We start from the raw sequence: 18057 nt of genomic DNA, 5'->3' as shown, positions 1-18057 counted from the left end.
GTTTGGCACCTGTCAATCAAAGTGTCCTCTTGGTATAGTTTTGAGGCAGAGTTCCAAATCTAACCCTGGATGTTGAGTTAATATTATTCATCAGAGCAATAACTGAACTTATTAAAGTTCAGTTTTCAAGCGTGCTATATTTGTGCATAGAACTTCTTTGATTAAATGCTTTCTTGCACTCTATCAAAGTTCACATTAGGAGGTCATGTTGAGGGCCATGCTGCCATCACATCTCATACGTATTTGGAAAGCGGATAAATAATTGGGAACAATGTTGTGGGCTATGATGGAAAGTGTGCTGTATATCAATTTACTTATTTTATTTGTTTAGGCATTTAGCAGACGCTCTTAATCCAGAGTGAGTTACATTAAGCAAGAACAAAAAAAGCATGGCAATTACATCACATACATAACAAGTAGTTATCATGAAACATGCGTAAGCTAAGAACGTAACAGTGGAATAATGAAACTGTACATATATACTATAAAGTGCTATGTCTACAAAAATTGCTATTCTAGTGCTGTATAATGCTATCTAAGTTACATACGTTGAGCCTTTGCATATGCCTGTAAGGTCGTCAGGGCTAGGGCAAGGACTACGGGCCATGATGGAGTCTGAAGAGTTGGGTTTTCAGACTACGGCAGAAGATTGGGAGTGAGGCTGCAGTTCTGATTGTAATGGGAAGTGCATTCCATAGTTTAGGAGCCAGAAGGGAGAAGAGTTTGGGAGCGTTGTCCCGGCGTTTTTAGTGAAGGTACTTCCAGCTTCCCTGCGTTGGCTGAGTGAGCGGGAGGGTTTGTAGGGTTCGATCATATTTGCAAGATATGGGGGAGCCATACCTTTAGTTGCTTTGAATGCCAGCATCAGAGTTTTGTATTCTGTGCGGGCAGCGACCGGGAGCTATATCATGCATTGACCCCTCCTTTTTGCTCTTTAATAGTTTATAAAATGATATATAGTATACTAAACTATAAATGAATTATTATCCTCTGATATAAATTGTACTGTACTGTGATACACTAACATGTGTGAAATGAAATGAAATGAAATACTTTGTGAACACGTTGTGAACTTGTACATCTGTTATTTTTACCACATGCCCAGAATAGGGAAGCTAGTGGTCATGTGGTTCAGGCTAATTTATACTTCTCTCAACAAACATGAAGACAATACGTCAGTGTGTGTGGTCATCTTATTTGGATTTATTTTATGTCCAGGGGCAAGAAGGGAAAGCAGGGCTTCCAGGGAACAGAGGACGGCATGGCAAGAAGGTAAGTACAGTGCATCGTGCCTAGATCTTTATTCATTTGGTGGATACATGGTGAGATACAGTGGCGTTCCGTACTGAAATGAACCGGGCCTTCTAGAATCTAGACCTGATCATGGTCGACCCTTTGTTACAATGGCAAGCTTTTCTTGAAAAGTCCTTCCTTTTCGAAAAGGGGTTTGCCTGTAAATCCACCACCAAATCTAGTCCAGCTCAATCAACCCATAGACGAGAACTCGCATATATAGTTTGAAATACCATTTCTCATTGGACAATATTTTCCCCCAGCGATGGGATACAAGCAAGACGTTAACGTTACCAAAGGCCAGCTAGAGTGCCTGGGCAGTGGGCACGTGAAAGAAAACGCCCAGCAGGGCAAACTCAAAATCTGATTGGTTAAAGAACCTGTCAATCTCTATATTGCTCCCATTCAATTCAGCAGCAGGAGATTCTGAACATAGACATGTAGACGCCCTTTCTGGCTCTGGAGCGTATGTGCTCAAGGGAGGGCAAACCTTTCCCCGAGATTCCTTGCGAAGCACCGCCGAAGCATGAGCGTGTGTCACAGAGCGCATGTTTGGGTCTGTCCTGGAACAAAATGCACTATGGCCAGTAATCACTTGAGTGGCAGTGTGACGTAGCATGCCTTCCACACTTCCGCCGTACTTCCTCGCCCAGTGTAAATTGTTCCGCCCCTCCTTCAACACCAAGCCTCCAAGGAGGCTCTCCAATGTTGAAGGACTCGGCCCTACTGGTTAGAGCATGAACTGCAGGCTGTCAGTGGATTTATGACGTGCAGCTGGGGTTTAACATTGAGTGCTCATTTGCACTTCCGCATTTGCCAACCAAAATTTGGTTCGCAAATGTGGAAGTAAACTGTTCTTCCGGGTTCGTAAAACAGAAAGATTGGGTATTTGCGAATGCAGTGAGCACTAACTATGAGACCTAGCAGAACATGTCTGTCTGTCTGTCACGCTGTAACACCACCTGCCCGCCACCATAGGGCGCAGCTGTATCACACACACACACAAAAACGTAACTTAATTATTATTTTTTTAAACGTAAAAAAACTTTTAAAAAAACACACACGCACACATAGTCACATACACACACTAAAAAAAATCTTAAAAACTTAACTTAAAAAATAATCTTAAAAAACCCCAAATATGTACAAGCTGCGTTCGCTTCCCGCGTTTGCGCGTCTTACTTGTAGGTAAGACTGACGTTATGTATCTTTCTGGACCTTTCACTGCTTTGTCTCAACCATTACTCTATGGCTCTGGTCTCAACCACCGCAGTGGATATTTTGATATTCCGTTTTCTTTTCTTTTTTTATGTTGCCACTACTGTTGGAGCAGCCATAAATCAGTCACTCTACCATTCAATGTAGTAGAAGACGTGCGGGTTTACCCCGCAGCTACGTCAGCTCCGCCTACAGGAAATATGTAAGCTGCGACCATGAGACCCGTTTCTGAATTCGTCTATAGGAATCTTGTTCTTTGGTTGACTTTTTTTTATTATGTTGGTGGCCATTTTATCACCGGAAAGATTTGGTAATTTCATCTTTTCGTGTGATAATATTGTCACCCACTCTAACCAAGAAGCCATCTGCCTTGCTGAGATTACTATTTGATCCAAATAGAATGGATTCCGTTTTTCCCAGGTGTAAAGATAGTTTGTTATCAGAGAGCCAGGTGCAGATTCTACCGAGTTCAGAGCTGAGGGCCTTTTCAACCTGCAGTTTATTCCTGTCCGAGACCAGCAGTGTTGAGTCGTCTGCGAACAGCAACAATTTGCAGTCAAAGCTGATGTCATGTCGTTTGTATATATATATATTAGGAACAGTAAATTCCCTAGTATGCTTCCTTGTGGAATGCCACAGCTCACTGGGAGGGGGAGGGGGACAATGTTCCGTTCACCTCCACCATCTGTTCTCTCCCCTCCAGGTAGGATTGCATCCAGCTCACTGATGTGCATCCATTGTACCTTGTACATCTGTGCACACAGTTAAATGAACATGCAGTGTAATTATGTGTGTGGTCTTCTATGTTTTATTTTTATGTTCCCTGACCTGTCACTTTGCAGGGAGAACGGGGGCTTCCAGGTCTAGCTGGTGAGATTGGCACACACGGTGACATTGGCCAGCCAGGCGAGACGGGTTTGAAAGGTGCCAGAGGAACCCGAGGCTCACCAGTCAGTGTCCACTTTTCCTGTGTTACACCTTCACATTTATCTTTACAAAATAAAAAATGTTTGTAGATTTTGGGGGAAACAGAGGCCATATTGTTTGAGAGTAAAAACTGAAATAGGGTTAAAGTTCTTAATTAAACTGTTCCTAATTTTGTCGGGGACACCTCAAGGACCCCTGGACCCCACTTTGAGAATCACTGACCTAGAATGTCATAAAGCATCTCAGATTTGCGTCATTACAGTTACGCTGGTTTCAGATTTACTCTTGGCACAATTGGCAGCCCTTTTCCATGTTCCAAAATTCTGAGTAATTATAAACCATGTCCACGTATTATGTAGTCCTTGATTGTGGGAAATATGTTGATAGCTGTAGGTTTCATGATTTTATGAAGTTATCACAAAGACTGTTTGCCACAATGGTTGTATTATGTATTGACTGTAATAATAGTTTAGGTGTTATATTTTGTTACTAATTTTTAACACAGCATAGTACAAGATCAAAGCATGATTTAATATCTTCTCAATCTTGCTTTGTGACCCAAACTTCTGTCATCCCCTAACCAAAGAGTGGCTGTATAAACAGCTGCCTTAACACCTGTACTTTCACTGAACATTAACCTGTTTTGCTAAAACATACTGCAGCATGCCTAAAACAAAGATTCACAGTATACTTAGCTGCAAGCAATGCTTTCCTCACAACGTGTTGCAGTATACCAGCTTAAATGAGAGAGAAGGGGAAGGAATCAATTTTTGTTCCTTCTAAAGCTCAATTCATACTTTGTCGCACAAAGTCACACGTCAAAAATAGCCAACCTAGCATCTGCGACACCTTGTGAGGTCTGCTATTTTTGGTGTGCGACGCCATTGTGCGACAGATTGCTATTATTCATGAATCATGAATTAGGCATAGAGAAATGCAGCTCCTTTCTCATCAGAAAGAACACCAGAGCCTGTTGTGATAGCTGGAGAGGGATGATTGATATGCCCTGCCAGAACCCTGGTCCTGGGAGTAAGGATGGATGAGTGTCTTGAGTGTCCATTTAACAGCAAGCTTATATTTAGCTGAAACATAGAGTAGAGAACCAAAACGTACAACATGAAGGCTGTCCCTTCACCTTCAGTGAATTACTATGTCTGTTTTATGCATTACTTCTAGGGTCGGCCTGGGGTCATGGGGCCTGAGGGGCAACCAGGATTGGCAGGATACACGGTGAGTTACAGAAATCACAACTGTGTTTTAATGACAGTACACACATACAGTAGATACACACACTCATGTGAGTACACACACACTTTAGGTTTGGTCACAAACTCAACATATCATCTTATATATTTATGCAGACCATTGTGAATCCCTCAGTTTGCCTTCATACGCTATGCTCATGAATTACCACACTGTAACTCTGAGAGGGTACAAATGGAGCCAAATGGACCCGTATGGGTCTGTTTGGTTCACATTTACACTGTCAGAGTTACATTAACACTCATTATTTCATTGTTGCACTTTATTCCATGGTGCCAAATCCCTCAGGTATTCCCACTTCATTCTAATGCTAAGGTCAGCATTCCAAACACTGCCTGTAGCCTCACTTCATTTGAAGATACTAGGCCTCTAATCTTGATAAGTCAGGTGGCGTTTCACTCAAAACTGTTGCATTTCATGTCAGTCTCCCTAAGCTGATTCACCTACCCTGCCTCAGTCAAGCTCACAATGTTTTTTTTGTTTTTTTTCTTTGAACCTGGACTTGGGGGAGAAAGAATGTACGACGTGCATTGCCTTTCCCATTCCAGTAAGCTTGTTTGGCTTTGTTTAGTCACAACACTAACCGAACAACTGAATCCAGTTGTGTGGCTTGTCAAAACCACAACAAAGACCCTGAAAAAGCAGAGGAAAGAGTTGGAATTGGATATGGCCATGATCAAACCTGTTAGCAGCTCTGAGGTCAGTGCCAGCATCACTGGGCTTAAGTTGCATAACTTGTGCAGGGTACCTCAAGTTCACATTGTACCTTTCTTGTAAATGTGCGTGGTGTATGTACACTCTCAAACTGAGTCACGCTCTGCCCAGGTTGTTGAGTGATTTGTGAGGCCGTGCCAAAAGCTGAATCCCTCTGTGACCGATTGTTAGAGCTCTTCCTCCACAGGAGACTGTGTTTATATTAAACAGTTTTGATTAATACGATGCTGACAGCCTTCATGTTAAAAGCCCAGTGCTATGTAATAATTGTGTCTCTCTGAGGAACAGGCTGGAGCCAACAGAAGTACAGTGGCTTGGTTAGGACGTTAGGTCAAATTTTCACTGTTCTTTTTCCCCCCCCTTTTTTCATAGGGTCACCTTGGCAAGCCAGGGCTCATTGGAGCTCCAGGGACTAAAGGGGAAAAGGTAACGTGAACACTGGAATGCCATTGTCCTTTCACACACATAGCCTACAACAGGTTATTTAAATATACATTCACTACTGAAAGTATTATTTTATACTTTGGGCACCGCTTAATTCAATATCAAAGTTTTATTGTTGATCTTGATATGATGAGATTCTTATTAATTAATAAAATGGGTTGCACAAATCGGGTCATTTCTATATGCCTGTGTTTTTGTGTCTGTGTTTGGTCCTTTCCAGGGTTACCCAGGAGAGGACAATAATAATAATAATATGTGTCTGTGTTTGGTCCTTTCCAGGGTTACCCAGGAGAGGACAATAATAATATGTGGTGTCTGTGTTTGGTCCTTTCCAGGGTTACCCAGGAGAGGACAATAAGACTCCGGGACCAGTCGGGCCCTTAGGTGAACCAGTAGGTCTTGCTTTCCTTCTAATTATCATTTGTGCTCCCATACAGTCCTGCTGTGTTCAGTGTGTTGTTGAATTAGACCTGCTAATGGCTGAGTTTAAACTAGAAGAGAAGAGTAGAGCGAGCATGAATAAAGAAGAAACCATTTCTTTGCAGGTTGAATGTGGAAGAAATGACACCAAAGAAACGTTGGTGGCATACTACTGTACTCCATTAACATATCCCATGTTGTCCAGTAAAACAAAAACATGATGTTACACTCATATTACTTTTGAAGCATGGACATGCGCAATGACCATAATGACCCTAGTCTTGTGCAGCCAGACAATCGCAGTTCCCACATCTAAATTCAATGAAGTGGCTCGAACTGTGTGGAAACAATTTGGAGATAAAGAAAAACTGCCTTCAGGGGAAATGACAGGACTAGTTTTCAAATTGGGTCTGTGGCCATTTTTTCCACTGTTCTATAGCCCCTACAATGTAGTGTCATCCATATTCATGGTGGTGTGTGTGTCTACATTGAATTTAGATCCTACTAAACGTATCGGCATTCAGATAGCGACGCGAGACTATACTGTCCCCTGCTATGGTTGACTGACATGAACTCCAGACACATTTCCCAGCTTTGGATCAGTGGGATCAGTGTGCTTAGAGCGACATACTGTATGTAGCTCCAGGCATTCAAGGAGTTGGGACGTTCCCTGTACAAGAGTGGGGTGTGTTGTATTACCACGTTGGCACAGTGTCGCCGCACATAGCATGAGCAACACAATGGTACCTTCTGTCTCATTGCAACCCAGGCTGAGATTGCTTGGAAATAAGCTTTAAAGAGAAATTCAACCATTCCATTAGACTCCAGTAGGATTCAGCCTATCTACGTTAGCTTTAGGAGGTGTGAGGTGGTGTCAAACAGTTGAATCTACAGTATGAAGTGTGCTTTATTTTAAATAGGTAATGCATGTCTGCATTATTTGTGTGTGTGTGTGTGTGTGTGTGTGTGTGTGTGTGTGTGTGTGTGTGTGTGTGTGTGTGTGTGTGTGTGTGTGTGTGTGTGTGTGTGTGTGTGTGTGTGTGTGTGTGTGTGTGTGTGTGTGTGTGTGTGTGTGTGTGTGTGTGTGCGTGCGCAGGGTCCCCCGGGCGAGCGAGGAGAACGTGGGGAGCCTGGAGATGAGGGATATCAGGTAGAGATTGATGCACTTACATGACAACATATACAACATGACAATATAGATCAGGCTTACTGTAAAATATTGAAAATATAACCTGTCTAGTCTACACTCTAGTCTACAAACTCACATTGTGACACACTGGGAAACATTTTGAACTTGTAGATCGGCTGTCTTAGCTATTTCTGACAATTTTTTAAACTTTAAAATAATGCTTAGGGGGATTAAAACCAGTAAAAGACATCACAATATTTAAAATATCCAAAATACCAGATAGTCTCATATCACAGTTTTGATATGAATTTGATATATTGCCCAGCTCTGTCGTTTGTTATTTTCTGGTGCGCCATCTCCATGTTGCTCTGGTGAGATAACAGTCACATGTGGCAGACGAGAGAGGGAGCACTTAAGGTTACAGAACTAGACAGAGCTTCTCAGTGTAGAAAATGCAATATTATCCCCTAATTGTGCAGGGCAGTGACTATCCCATTTTTTACAATTCATGATCAGTTGGCCATAACAGAAGACCCTCAGCTGTGTCTTTCCAAATTGTATACTATAGTGTAGCAAATGATAGCGTAGAAATGTAACCAGGTATCTTGAAAGAATCAAAGACATTAACCCATTTAGAACTGAGGACTATTCTTTTACTGTAGATAGCAACAAGAACCCCAAAAGGGGTTCCCGTCCTGAATGTGTTATGGCTGCGTTTGGAAATTCGCACTGAGCGCACTGGTGTGCCCTCTTGTCGTTGGTTTATTTAGTGCACTCGGTGCGAGTGCGCTACGCCTCGTGTGCTAAGTGCCCGCACTGACTGACCTTACTCAGAAGTTGGGTTGTTCAGTGTGCGTGTGTCACTGCCGTGTCTCGAGCGCTCCCCGGCGGTGAGATTTGTCCTTTGAACTTTGTTATTACACACGTATCAACTTGTAGACCAACAGCAGGTAGGCTAATGTTATGAATTCCCTTTCAATGTTACAGGAAGGTGTGTCGTTCGTAAATAAGCTTTGATGTCACCTCACTCAAAATACATAGAGAACATTCCCTGTGCGCATTTCCAAACACACCCTAAACTCCTAATGCATGAGTGTGTTGACTGTTCCTTTCTTGGAGTGAAGTTACCACACAAACCTCATGTTTTATCAATAAAATATGTAATATATTTATTATTATTTTTCTATCAGCAGCAGTGGAAATCGGGTGGTAAAAACAAAAACGTCTCCTGTGATGGCTGCAGCTGTATTGTGTGACATAATAGATGCAGTTGTAGATTTGAAAATATTTGTAATGTGAGATTCATGTTGTATTTCACCTAGACCTTGTGTTTCAGGGTCACATCGGCCTTACTGGCCCTCGTGGGACTGTTGGACAACAAGGCTTGCCTGTAAGTCAGTAAAACAAAATGTTTTTATCAACTTGAACCATAGCGTCCCCATTCTGGTTATGTAGAACATTCTGCAAATAATAGCAAGCCCCTATATTGTCTGTTTTCGGCAAAGAGATTTGGTGTAGTTTTGGTGTAGAGGCAAAAACAGGGTCGGCCCTGGGTGTATAGAGTTTAAGTATATTATTACTAATGTAACTTTGTAATTTTTCCAGCTCAGTCAGTTAGCTAATTATTCAGTTTTACAGTTTTTGGATCAAGACTTCAACCATGGTTGCTCACTGAAGAAATCAATCTTTTTCAGTTTCTAAAGAATACATTACATACTCTCAATTATTTTGAATTAAATTGGGAAATGACATCAACACAATAAATCATGATTTAGTGAACTGTAAGTAATTAATTCAAATTATGATTGAAAATATTTTAAGTATGTCAACTTTGAGACAAAAAAATGTTTTCAAAATATTATTGCATTAATGGATATTCAGACCCCCCCCCCCCCCCCCCCCCTTTCAATAAAATATCATTTCATTTTTGGAGATAAAAACCGTTCGCATACAGTACAGTAAGATGGCCATTAAATAGTTATTATTCCACTATACGACTTACAGAATCATTATAGACCTGAATGTGTGTATATTTGTGTTGTTACATATAGGGAACGCCAGGTCTCCGTGGAGAACAAGGTCCAAAAGGAGACAAGGGTGCTCTGGTGAGTCTGTGTTTGATTACGTGAATCCTGGGGGTTTGCTTAATCCACTGTACTTTACAGCCAATTATGGAATATAGTTTGTTGAATCATGTAATTGTATTAAGATGAGTGTGTGCTGGATACACACTAGGCTCTGTACAACAACAATAAATGCCATTCAGTGTTGGCAGTTATGGGGAGGGTTTGGTTGAGGGGTAAACCTGACACCTTGGGCATGGGAAAATCATTTTGTCCTGTTCAGCTACACAGAAATATGAAGGGAGGAGAAGATGTGTTTTCTTATTGTAGCTCACTAGAATTTCGCCGGCCTTCGGCCGGCGAATCCTAGTTACATTGCAGCGCAATATGGGAAGAAGGAAATTCTCAGTAGTGTGCCCTGCACATATGTAGTAACGGATGGGTTATAAAGTATTAATAATAACAGAAAGTGTTTTTTATTTCTCATAAATACGCAAACATGGTGAAACAACTACAGTCACAGAGAGCAGTGCCAAGGTAGCTGCTGCCTGCTAACGATGCAAACAACAGCCTTGCCTGTCGTGTGTGTGTGTGTGTGTGTGTGTGTGTGTGTGTGGGGGGGGGGGGGGATAGCACTAATTTTCGACATTTTACTGTGTCATAAATATTTACATCTGTAGCCTATATTGTGATTACATTTGACCGTACATTTGACTCTTGTGTTATATTCTTGTGAAATATTCAGTAAAGTATTGTGGTGAAATATTCACCCCAAGTTGATAAGATATGCAGAGAATATAATACCAAGAACCCCCAGTTTGAAATGCATTAGGCCACAGACCCCCATTTGATACCATTTGCTCTCTGGGAAAATCAGGGTCCATTTGGTTCCATTTGTATGCTCTTGGAGTATGATGACTGCTAACAGTATTATCATAAAATATGTCTCAGTTTGAAGATTCAAAAAAACATATTTCATATGTGTGAGCTTGTAAAGTAGAACGTTCAACCTAGAGACAGTGTTGCCAAGTCTGATCATTATAAGCTACTTTGGACTTGTTTATCTATTGGTAGTCCTTGACATGGAAATGTTTGAGTTCCACTGCTCTGAAACAACATTAGACAACAAAGTTTGACAGTCAACACTATAATTGATTATTTTAAGACTAATTTCCGGACCATTTCTGATTTACCTACTTTGAACTGGCCTATTAACATTTTTATAGACCTGGTTGCTTGTTTCACTCTCACATCCACGATATGTGGCAACCCTGGTTTGTTTTGGTTTGCGTGTGGATGTGTTTTTGTGTTGCTTTAGCATCTTTATCACAGTAGCTATCAGAGGTTGCAGCAGCTGCTGCTGTCATGAAAACGCAAGTTTCTGTCCCAGAAGCTCACGTTAGGTCTGCGCACACTGTATGTTGCTATGGCAACCTGTCATCAAATGCTGCTAACGTTGTGGTCAGCACTGTTAGCATGTGTGCTATCAGGCAAAAGCTGAGATAGATATAAAACTACTGGCCAAAATGTCATACAAAACACAACAACTAAAATCGGAATGTAATTGTGACCTACAGACCATCATGATTTGCTTGCTGGACCTATAATTAATTTATTTGCATTAAATTGCCACTCGCCCATATAAATAAAAAGCAATAGCCTGCATGTGTGTGTGTGTGTGTGTGTGTGTATGTGTGTGTGCGCAAGACAGACGTGCGTGTGTGTGCAGGCTGAGAGCTGGTGACTGTGATTGACGTGTGAGCTGGATAAATCAGTGAGAGTTGGAAAAAGCGCCCGCAGAGGCAACTCGCAGGCAGTGCCTCAGGCCAGATGCCCGAGAATCGGTACAGGAATCTCTGGGTCACCAGTTTTGGTGTGACACACACGGCTTCCACATTTAGCTTCATACTGGGTGAAAGTGGCGTTCCAAAAATTATTTTTCCCCTCGGAATTCTTATTGACAATGAGATGGAGTTGAGGTGTTTGTGTTTGCTTGCTGGAGCTATAATTAATGTATTTGCATTAAATGTCCACTCGCGCATCGAAGTAAAAAGCAAGATGGCTGCCGATTGCGAGCGGAGAGACGGTGAGAGTAGTGACGTGTGAGCCGGGGGCGGGCCTCTGACAACAGCATGAACACAGGGCAGTGTTGCCAGGTTTGCGAATTGTAAGCGAGTTGTAGTGTGTGCAAGTAGCGTGGTTAAAAGGGCTTGTTTCTGCCGCTGTTGGGGCAACAGAACATGTCGACCAGTTTCTGTCAACCGCTTTTGGTCAGGTGACCAACTCCACAAATGTTAAATTAGATAACTCAGGCTGTAGACAGGAACCTGGAAGCAGATAGTGTCAGGATGATTGACCACCCAAAATGCGAGATTCTTCTTTGTTCTTTTGAACATGCTATTTGATCAAGTTTGACGTGTCTATTCTTCTTTGCTTATGAGCTTGCAGTGGAATGTTGAGAACTGGCATCTGTGAATGTTTTGAGGAAAAAAAGATCTAAGATTTAAAACTCAACATTATCAGTCTTTGAGGAGCTACAAATAATAGCTACTGAATTCTTCAGATAGGGGGCACAGCATTTCGAAGGAAATATTCGTCCACTTTGACCAAAACTTTAATCTGGTTCCCATGCTCAAAAATCTACAAACAAAAGTCTCTTGTACAAATTAATAAACATATGTGTCACTGAAACTCTATGTAGTACTATACTGTATATGCCTAGATACTGTACTGTAGCTAGATTATAATGTACAGATGTAAACAGTACAAACCCATAAAGTTACTGTAGCTATGTTGGATTGAATTTCAGAAGCCCCTTTCAGAAGACCCTCAGACAGAACTTTGTCTGAATTGTCTTTGCTTTTTTGAACTGTCACCCTTTAGAATTGAATGGAAAATGCTTAAGGCGACATTCTATCTGAAACTGTCATTGGCAAGGATTAATCAGGCCCAAGAGGGCACAATTTCAATGTGGACAGACCTAATATCAGACTTACTGACCCGGTGATGTAATGGATGTGTTGTGTAAAAGAATAATGAGAAAAAAAGAAAATGCTTAAGGCGCTAAGCCTTTGGGCTCTTTTTTAACTAATTTTAAATAGTTAAAATAGCCAATCTACAAGCTCACAACGTGTCGATGTAGATCGGCTAGTTGTGCAGTTAGCATGGGCGGAAATAGAGCCCCTTGGCTCTTATGTATGCTTCTTGGAGTTCCCTCTCAGCATAGCAGTGGGCGTGGTTTTCTGAACCCACTGAAAACTTCATTTTCCCCATAGAGATATTTGTGAAAAAATATTATTGAATATTTAATTTTATTGTACTACATTTTCATGGTCATGACTCACCACCAGGATCCTGAATGGCTTGATTCTAGGTTTAAAATAATTAATATATTTTTAAATCTCTATGGGAAAAATTTATGGTCTTTCAGTGGGTCCAGAATATTATGCCCAGTGCTATGCTCTATAGGATATAACTGGTTCTGATCCAATGTAAATCAAAATGACATGAAATCCTCTTCATACAGTACTGCAGTGCTGTGGGTGCAATGTTAAGTTCCGACCAGTCATTGGTCTGACAATGACAACCTACCTCAAACCCTATACCTAACCCAGGTGTTCTCAACGTTTTGGTTGGGGACCCCGGAATGCTTTGGCCTTGTCTCACACAGCACAATATATGGGGCTTTTGAGTGACAAAAAAACGCTAGATTTCATAGTTAACATATGGGCTTAATATCAGGGATCTCCATATATGGGCTTAATTGCGACAGCAGGTCGCATTTACTATGATATGATCACTGATTTACTATCATCCCTGATGATGTCATAGTGATGTCACGAGACCTGGGCACAATATATTTGGTCTTTCCGCCTGTATGGGGATTTTACTATCATCCCTGATGATGTCATAGTGATGTCACGAGACCTGTGCCCATAGGATTGTTAGCGACGATTGTGAGTGACAGATTGAGTGACGATTGTGTGTAACATGACGTGACAAAAAACGCAAGGTTTCATAGTTAACTGTTTGTGTTTGTGGAAATAAAGGATGTTTTATCTTTTTGCATTTACCCAGGGAACAATGGGCAAGAAAGGAGCAAGGGGGCTGAATGGAGCACCTGGTGTTGAAGTGAGTATCACATCAACTCAACACTGTAAAGACAAAGGGAAAGACTGTCGCGTAAACATCAGATGGGAGATTGTTCTGTTTTATTTTGTTTAGTAAAAAACAGTGTGGGTGGTTTGGAAATTTCCCAGGGGCTGGTTGGTTTACCTGGACTCAAAGGAATGGAGGGATACCCTGGATTGGACGGTCCATCCGGACTGACCGGCTTACCAGGATTTCCAGGGAAACGAGGACGACAGGTACTCAACTCAACACATTGTCTTTACTGTGTTGTGTGTAGTTGAGGCACTATAAAGGGGACTGTATGTATCATGTAGCCCTGCCTGAAGCTCATTCATACACCTACAATGTCCCCTGGATAAGGGGGGATTCCATCTTGTGTGAGTGATAGATGGTTGGTTTCCCACACGGGAGACCCTGGTTCAAATCAGGGGTGTTACATTTGCACCGTTCACCTGTCAAAAGGGGATGGATGTAACAGAGTAGCCCTGCTTAAGGGATACTCTGGTCTGGGCCCAATATCTCCTCTGGTTAATAAGGCCTTTTCTGACCTGTCAAGAGTTCCAGTTTGACTACAGTACATCTGTTGGTTATTTAATCATCAGCAGAATGGCCAATCTTCTCCATTTGTCCATAACGGTTGTAGTTTTAAGACCCAGAAATGAGACTTAAAATGACAAATATGAAAATATTAATTAAATGCCTAATTGTTTTTTTTATCAAGTCTTAATATGTATTAGATGTTTCTGCCCCCCCCATCAAATACATTGAAAGAGAAAGGCTGTCCCCTTTATGGGCCGATTTATACTCCTATTTTAGAGCCGAATAAAAGTCGGTTCGGCTCGGTAGAGCCTACAATTTGACGTCATTCGAGGTTCGGGGGGGGGCGGGTACCGTCCTAAAGTCGGCTCTTCGGTGCTACTGAAAATGTCTGACGAGCCGAAATCATTTCGGCACTACAGCGCCGAAACAGCGGTAAAATAGGAGTATGAATCGGCCCTTAGTCTGGCTGCCAGTTGTGTAACAGTTCTTGTGTGGGATTTAGATGATCTTTTTTTTTTTTTTTTTTTTTTTTACGTGAATAACATTGTCTCTTGCAGTTGGAGTAAGTTCTTTGAACTTGGAACCATTAAATGCATCTAAGTCTTTTCAGCACCGGCATCATTTCATTGCCAAGTCTATGGTTTATACAAGGAATATCCTTTGGCATTAGTTATGTAATAAGAAAAATGCATGTCTGTCAATCAAAAAGTAAGACATTTGTTCTTGTTAAATAACCTCTTTGTTCCTGTGAGCCAGGTTGATTTTTTTAGAGGTTTCCTACCAACAGCAGTCATAAGCCATTGGTCCAGTTCAGTCGTCCAGTGCAGTGAGGGTGCTTTTTTATTGCACAGAACACAGGGCTCTCACACAGGGAGAGCTTGGCAGGAAACAGACTGATTTCACACTACATACCACTGTGGTGGAAACACAATATGGCCTCTTTCTGCTTCTGTTGGCAGACGGAGGGGGAATCTCTACAGAGCCGATCCTCATCATCTCCCGGGCTTACCAAGCAATCATGATTTCCATCATGGCTATCAATTATCTTCTATCTCATTGTCTTTCTTTCCTATATCCACATCTATCTCCTCGATAAAAAAAAGACTGTTCTTGGACTGAATAGAATAGTGTGGAGTAATGGGAAGGAGAAGAGAGAACTAGATAAAGTTCCCCTCGGGCCACAGGTCTCCACCAGGGCAGGTCAGGTTGTGGCCTCCTGGTGGCGCTATAATAGGCCAATGTGAAAAGGGTGCCATTTCTTCTTATGCCTTGGATGGCAATTGGATGATTTGAGGCATTTTGTTCCAAAAATATGTTTTGCAAAAATCCACCTGTTGGTGGCACTATAACAGGCCAATGTGAAAAGGGTGGGATATATTCCTCAGCCTAGTAGGAAAGTCTGTGAAAGATTTCGCGTAAATTGCACGCTGTGTTATGATTTGAGGCTTTTTGTTCAAAACGGGCCAATCCTGCAAACTTTGAAAGCCAATGTTAGCCAATTAGGATGGAATATGAAATATTGGACGGAACTGGCTTGAACACATGACTATAGTGTGTAATGATTTGCGGGATTTTGGGACACAATCTGGAGGAGTAATATAAAGAAATGCTTTTTCAAAAGTCGGTCTCCTGGTGGCGCTATAACAGGCCGTTCTGGAAAGTTTGGGGCAGAGGTTCATCTTTGGCATCCAGGGAGTGTGTGTGCAACATTTGGCATCGACCAGGTTAACGGTGCCGGAGATTAGCTGTACACAGACGGACGGACGGACACACCGACTCACACACACATATTGGTTCAAGTGGTAGAACAGGTGTTTTGTCTTGTCAGCATGTCCATTGTACCGTATGAGATCACTAGATGTTGCTACTAGGGCTTCTAGACTCCAAGGGCCCTATTTTTGGACAGGTACATTGGATGAGCCATTAAGCAGACAGCAAAGTTCCCATGGCGCAGTGGCTTTTGGTGCAGTTGATCTGACGGTGATGCCAGGGGTCTTTGAGGGAGTTCCAGGGGGTCCTCAGCAAAATAAGGACAAGTGTAATCACTTAAGTTCTATTTCATATAAATATCAAAACATCTTTGACAATTCTTTAATGACATGCCCAAAATCTGGATGCCAGGTTGAAAGTGTTAATTTATTTCACTGGCTACAATTTAGACAAAATGTCCACTGTTCTCTCCACTGTTATTAGTGTAGTGACGATCGTAGAATTAATTCTATTCTAAACCTAATCTTCCAACAAACATCTTCTCGTAATGGACTCCCTAGCACATGCTGTTGTTCACACGGTCGTTGATGTCATCAAGTGTGTGTCCGTTGTGATGTGTTTCGGAGGCGCGCCGGCTGGCGGGGGAGAAAAAATTACAGCAATCCAGCATGGAGTCTCAACTGTGAGCACTTTTTTATTATATTAACATGGTGAAAAAAGCAGGGGGGAGGAATAAAAATAAATTGCAGCTACACTGTAGCTTTGTAGCTTTGCATCTGGAAGTTGAACCCAGCTCAGCTAGAATTTGTAGCTTTTGTAGCAGCTACAAACGTCGGATGCATCTTTTCATCTTCATGTCACTGGCTTCCATTGACAATGAATGGTAGACTGTATCTTTGCATCTGCCCGTGTGAACGCACCATATCACCACACCGCACCTGCCATGTGGTTGACTGCACTTGACACTTTTAAAGGTTCACTAGTGTTATAATCTATACTTTAGGTTTAGGTGATTCTCATCGCTCTTTGATTGCATCTGTTTATGGCAGACAGCTTCAGTGACCGCGTCTTTAACCAATGCAAGTTTCTGCTTCATGTGTACTTTATGCATACTGTACATCCACACATGAGTAGGGGTGAGGCACCAGGTCAGACTTGATTAAATCTCTGATAGATCTTAGTAAGCTGACAGACACAGTGGCCTTTTCTTATGCAAGAGCTCCCCAGAGGTCCAAGGATTGGGGTTCAACCAACAAACCTTTCCGCGGTGTAATTCCAAACCACTTCCTGCTGATTTGGGGCTTATTTTTTCATGATTTATCCATTTTACCTCACAGCGATTCAGAAACAGAAGCTGGATGTACAGTGGAGGTCAGCCAATTCAATCTGTTATTCTAATATCACTCTCTCCCATCTGCCACCTCCACTGCTCTGATGGAGCAGGAAACCATTGTGGTCCTTGTGGCTCAAGAAAGCACTTCAGCAACAGTCAGTCATTTTACCGGCACTTCACAAGCACATTGTAAAGAAATATTATGGAAAGGCCAGCCGACTTCAGCCCTGTGGTTCACAGCCCTGAGTGACAGATTTAACCACTTAAGCCCTATATACAGTACTTTATTGACTGGAATCCCCCAGGCTCTAATACGACCCCCTCCTTTTTTCCCCTCTACAAAATGTCTTAGCAGAAAATAGTTGTGCTACAACATAACCCAACCCTGCTATTCTCACCTAATGTTTGCCACAGACCAGGGACGCTAGCGTTCATGTGGTAAAATGTACAGTATGTTGAAATGGAATATTATGCAGACACAGCTTTGAATTGGGCATGGAAATGTACAGTATGTGCGAATGGACATGACATATGAGATATATGTTGAAATATGGCTTAATTGTGGTTCCTTGTTATTATTCCTGTCCAGCCCTGAGTATTATGTCGTTCCCCTTCTAGTGCGTGACCACACCTCAGCACAGCAGCTGCTTTTGTCATTGTATTATTTCCATTCAGGAACTGATTGTTCATTTTTCTTGATGACCTGTTCATTGAATTAAGAACTCTTTTGACATTTAGAGGTGTGTGTGTGTGTGTGTGTGTGTGTGTGTGTGTGTGTGTGTGTGTGTGTGTGTGTGTGTGTGTGTGTGTGTGTGTGTGTGTGTGTGTGTGTGTGTGTGTGTGTGTGTGTGTGTGTGTGTGTGTGTGTGTGT

At 41.9% G+C, this 18057-nt stretch overlaps 1 protein-coding gene across 2 annotated transcripts in view; it reads left to right on the top strand.

Annotated features, from left to right (window-relative positions):
- The window catches only part of col24a1 (collagen type XXIV alpha 1 chain), a 134832-nt gene that overhangs the window by 105337 nt on the left and 11438 nt on the right, over positions 1-18057 (top strand). For both annotated transcript variants that reach the window (XR_013964517.1, XM_080770376.1), the window contains exons 38-47: positions 1219-1272; positions 3354-3461; positions 4615-4668; positions 5788-5841; positions 6195-6251; positions 7376-7429; positions 8745-8798; positions 9460-9513; positions 13549-13602; positions 13731-13838. Coding sequence is in view for 1 of the 2 variants with exons in the window: in XM_080770376.1 (XP_080626502.1) it covers positions 1219-1272; positions 3354-3461; positions 4615-4668; positions 5788-5841; positions 6195-6251; positions 7376-7429; positions 8745-8798; positions 9460-9513; positions 13549-13602; positions 13731-13838 (651 nt within the window). In the remaining variant the exon portion in view is untranslated. The remainder of the gene's footprint in view (positions 1-1218; positions 1273-3353; positions 3462-4614; positions 4669-5787; positions 5842-6194; positions 6252-7375; positions 7430-8744; positions 8799-9459; positions 9514-13548; positions 13603-13730; positions 13839-18057) is intronic.

Source organism: Protomyctophum bolini, assembly GCF_963924005.1.
Source record: "Protomyctophum bolini genome assembly, chromosome: 8".
Taxonomy (NCBI): Eukaryota; Metazoa; Chordata; class Actinopteri; order Myctophiformes; family Myctophidae; genus Protomyctophum; species Protomyctophum bolini.
This window is presented reverse-complemented; position numbering and strand designations above follow the sequence as displayed.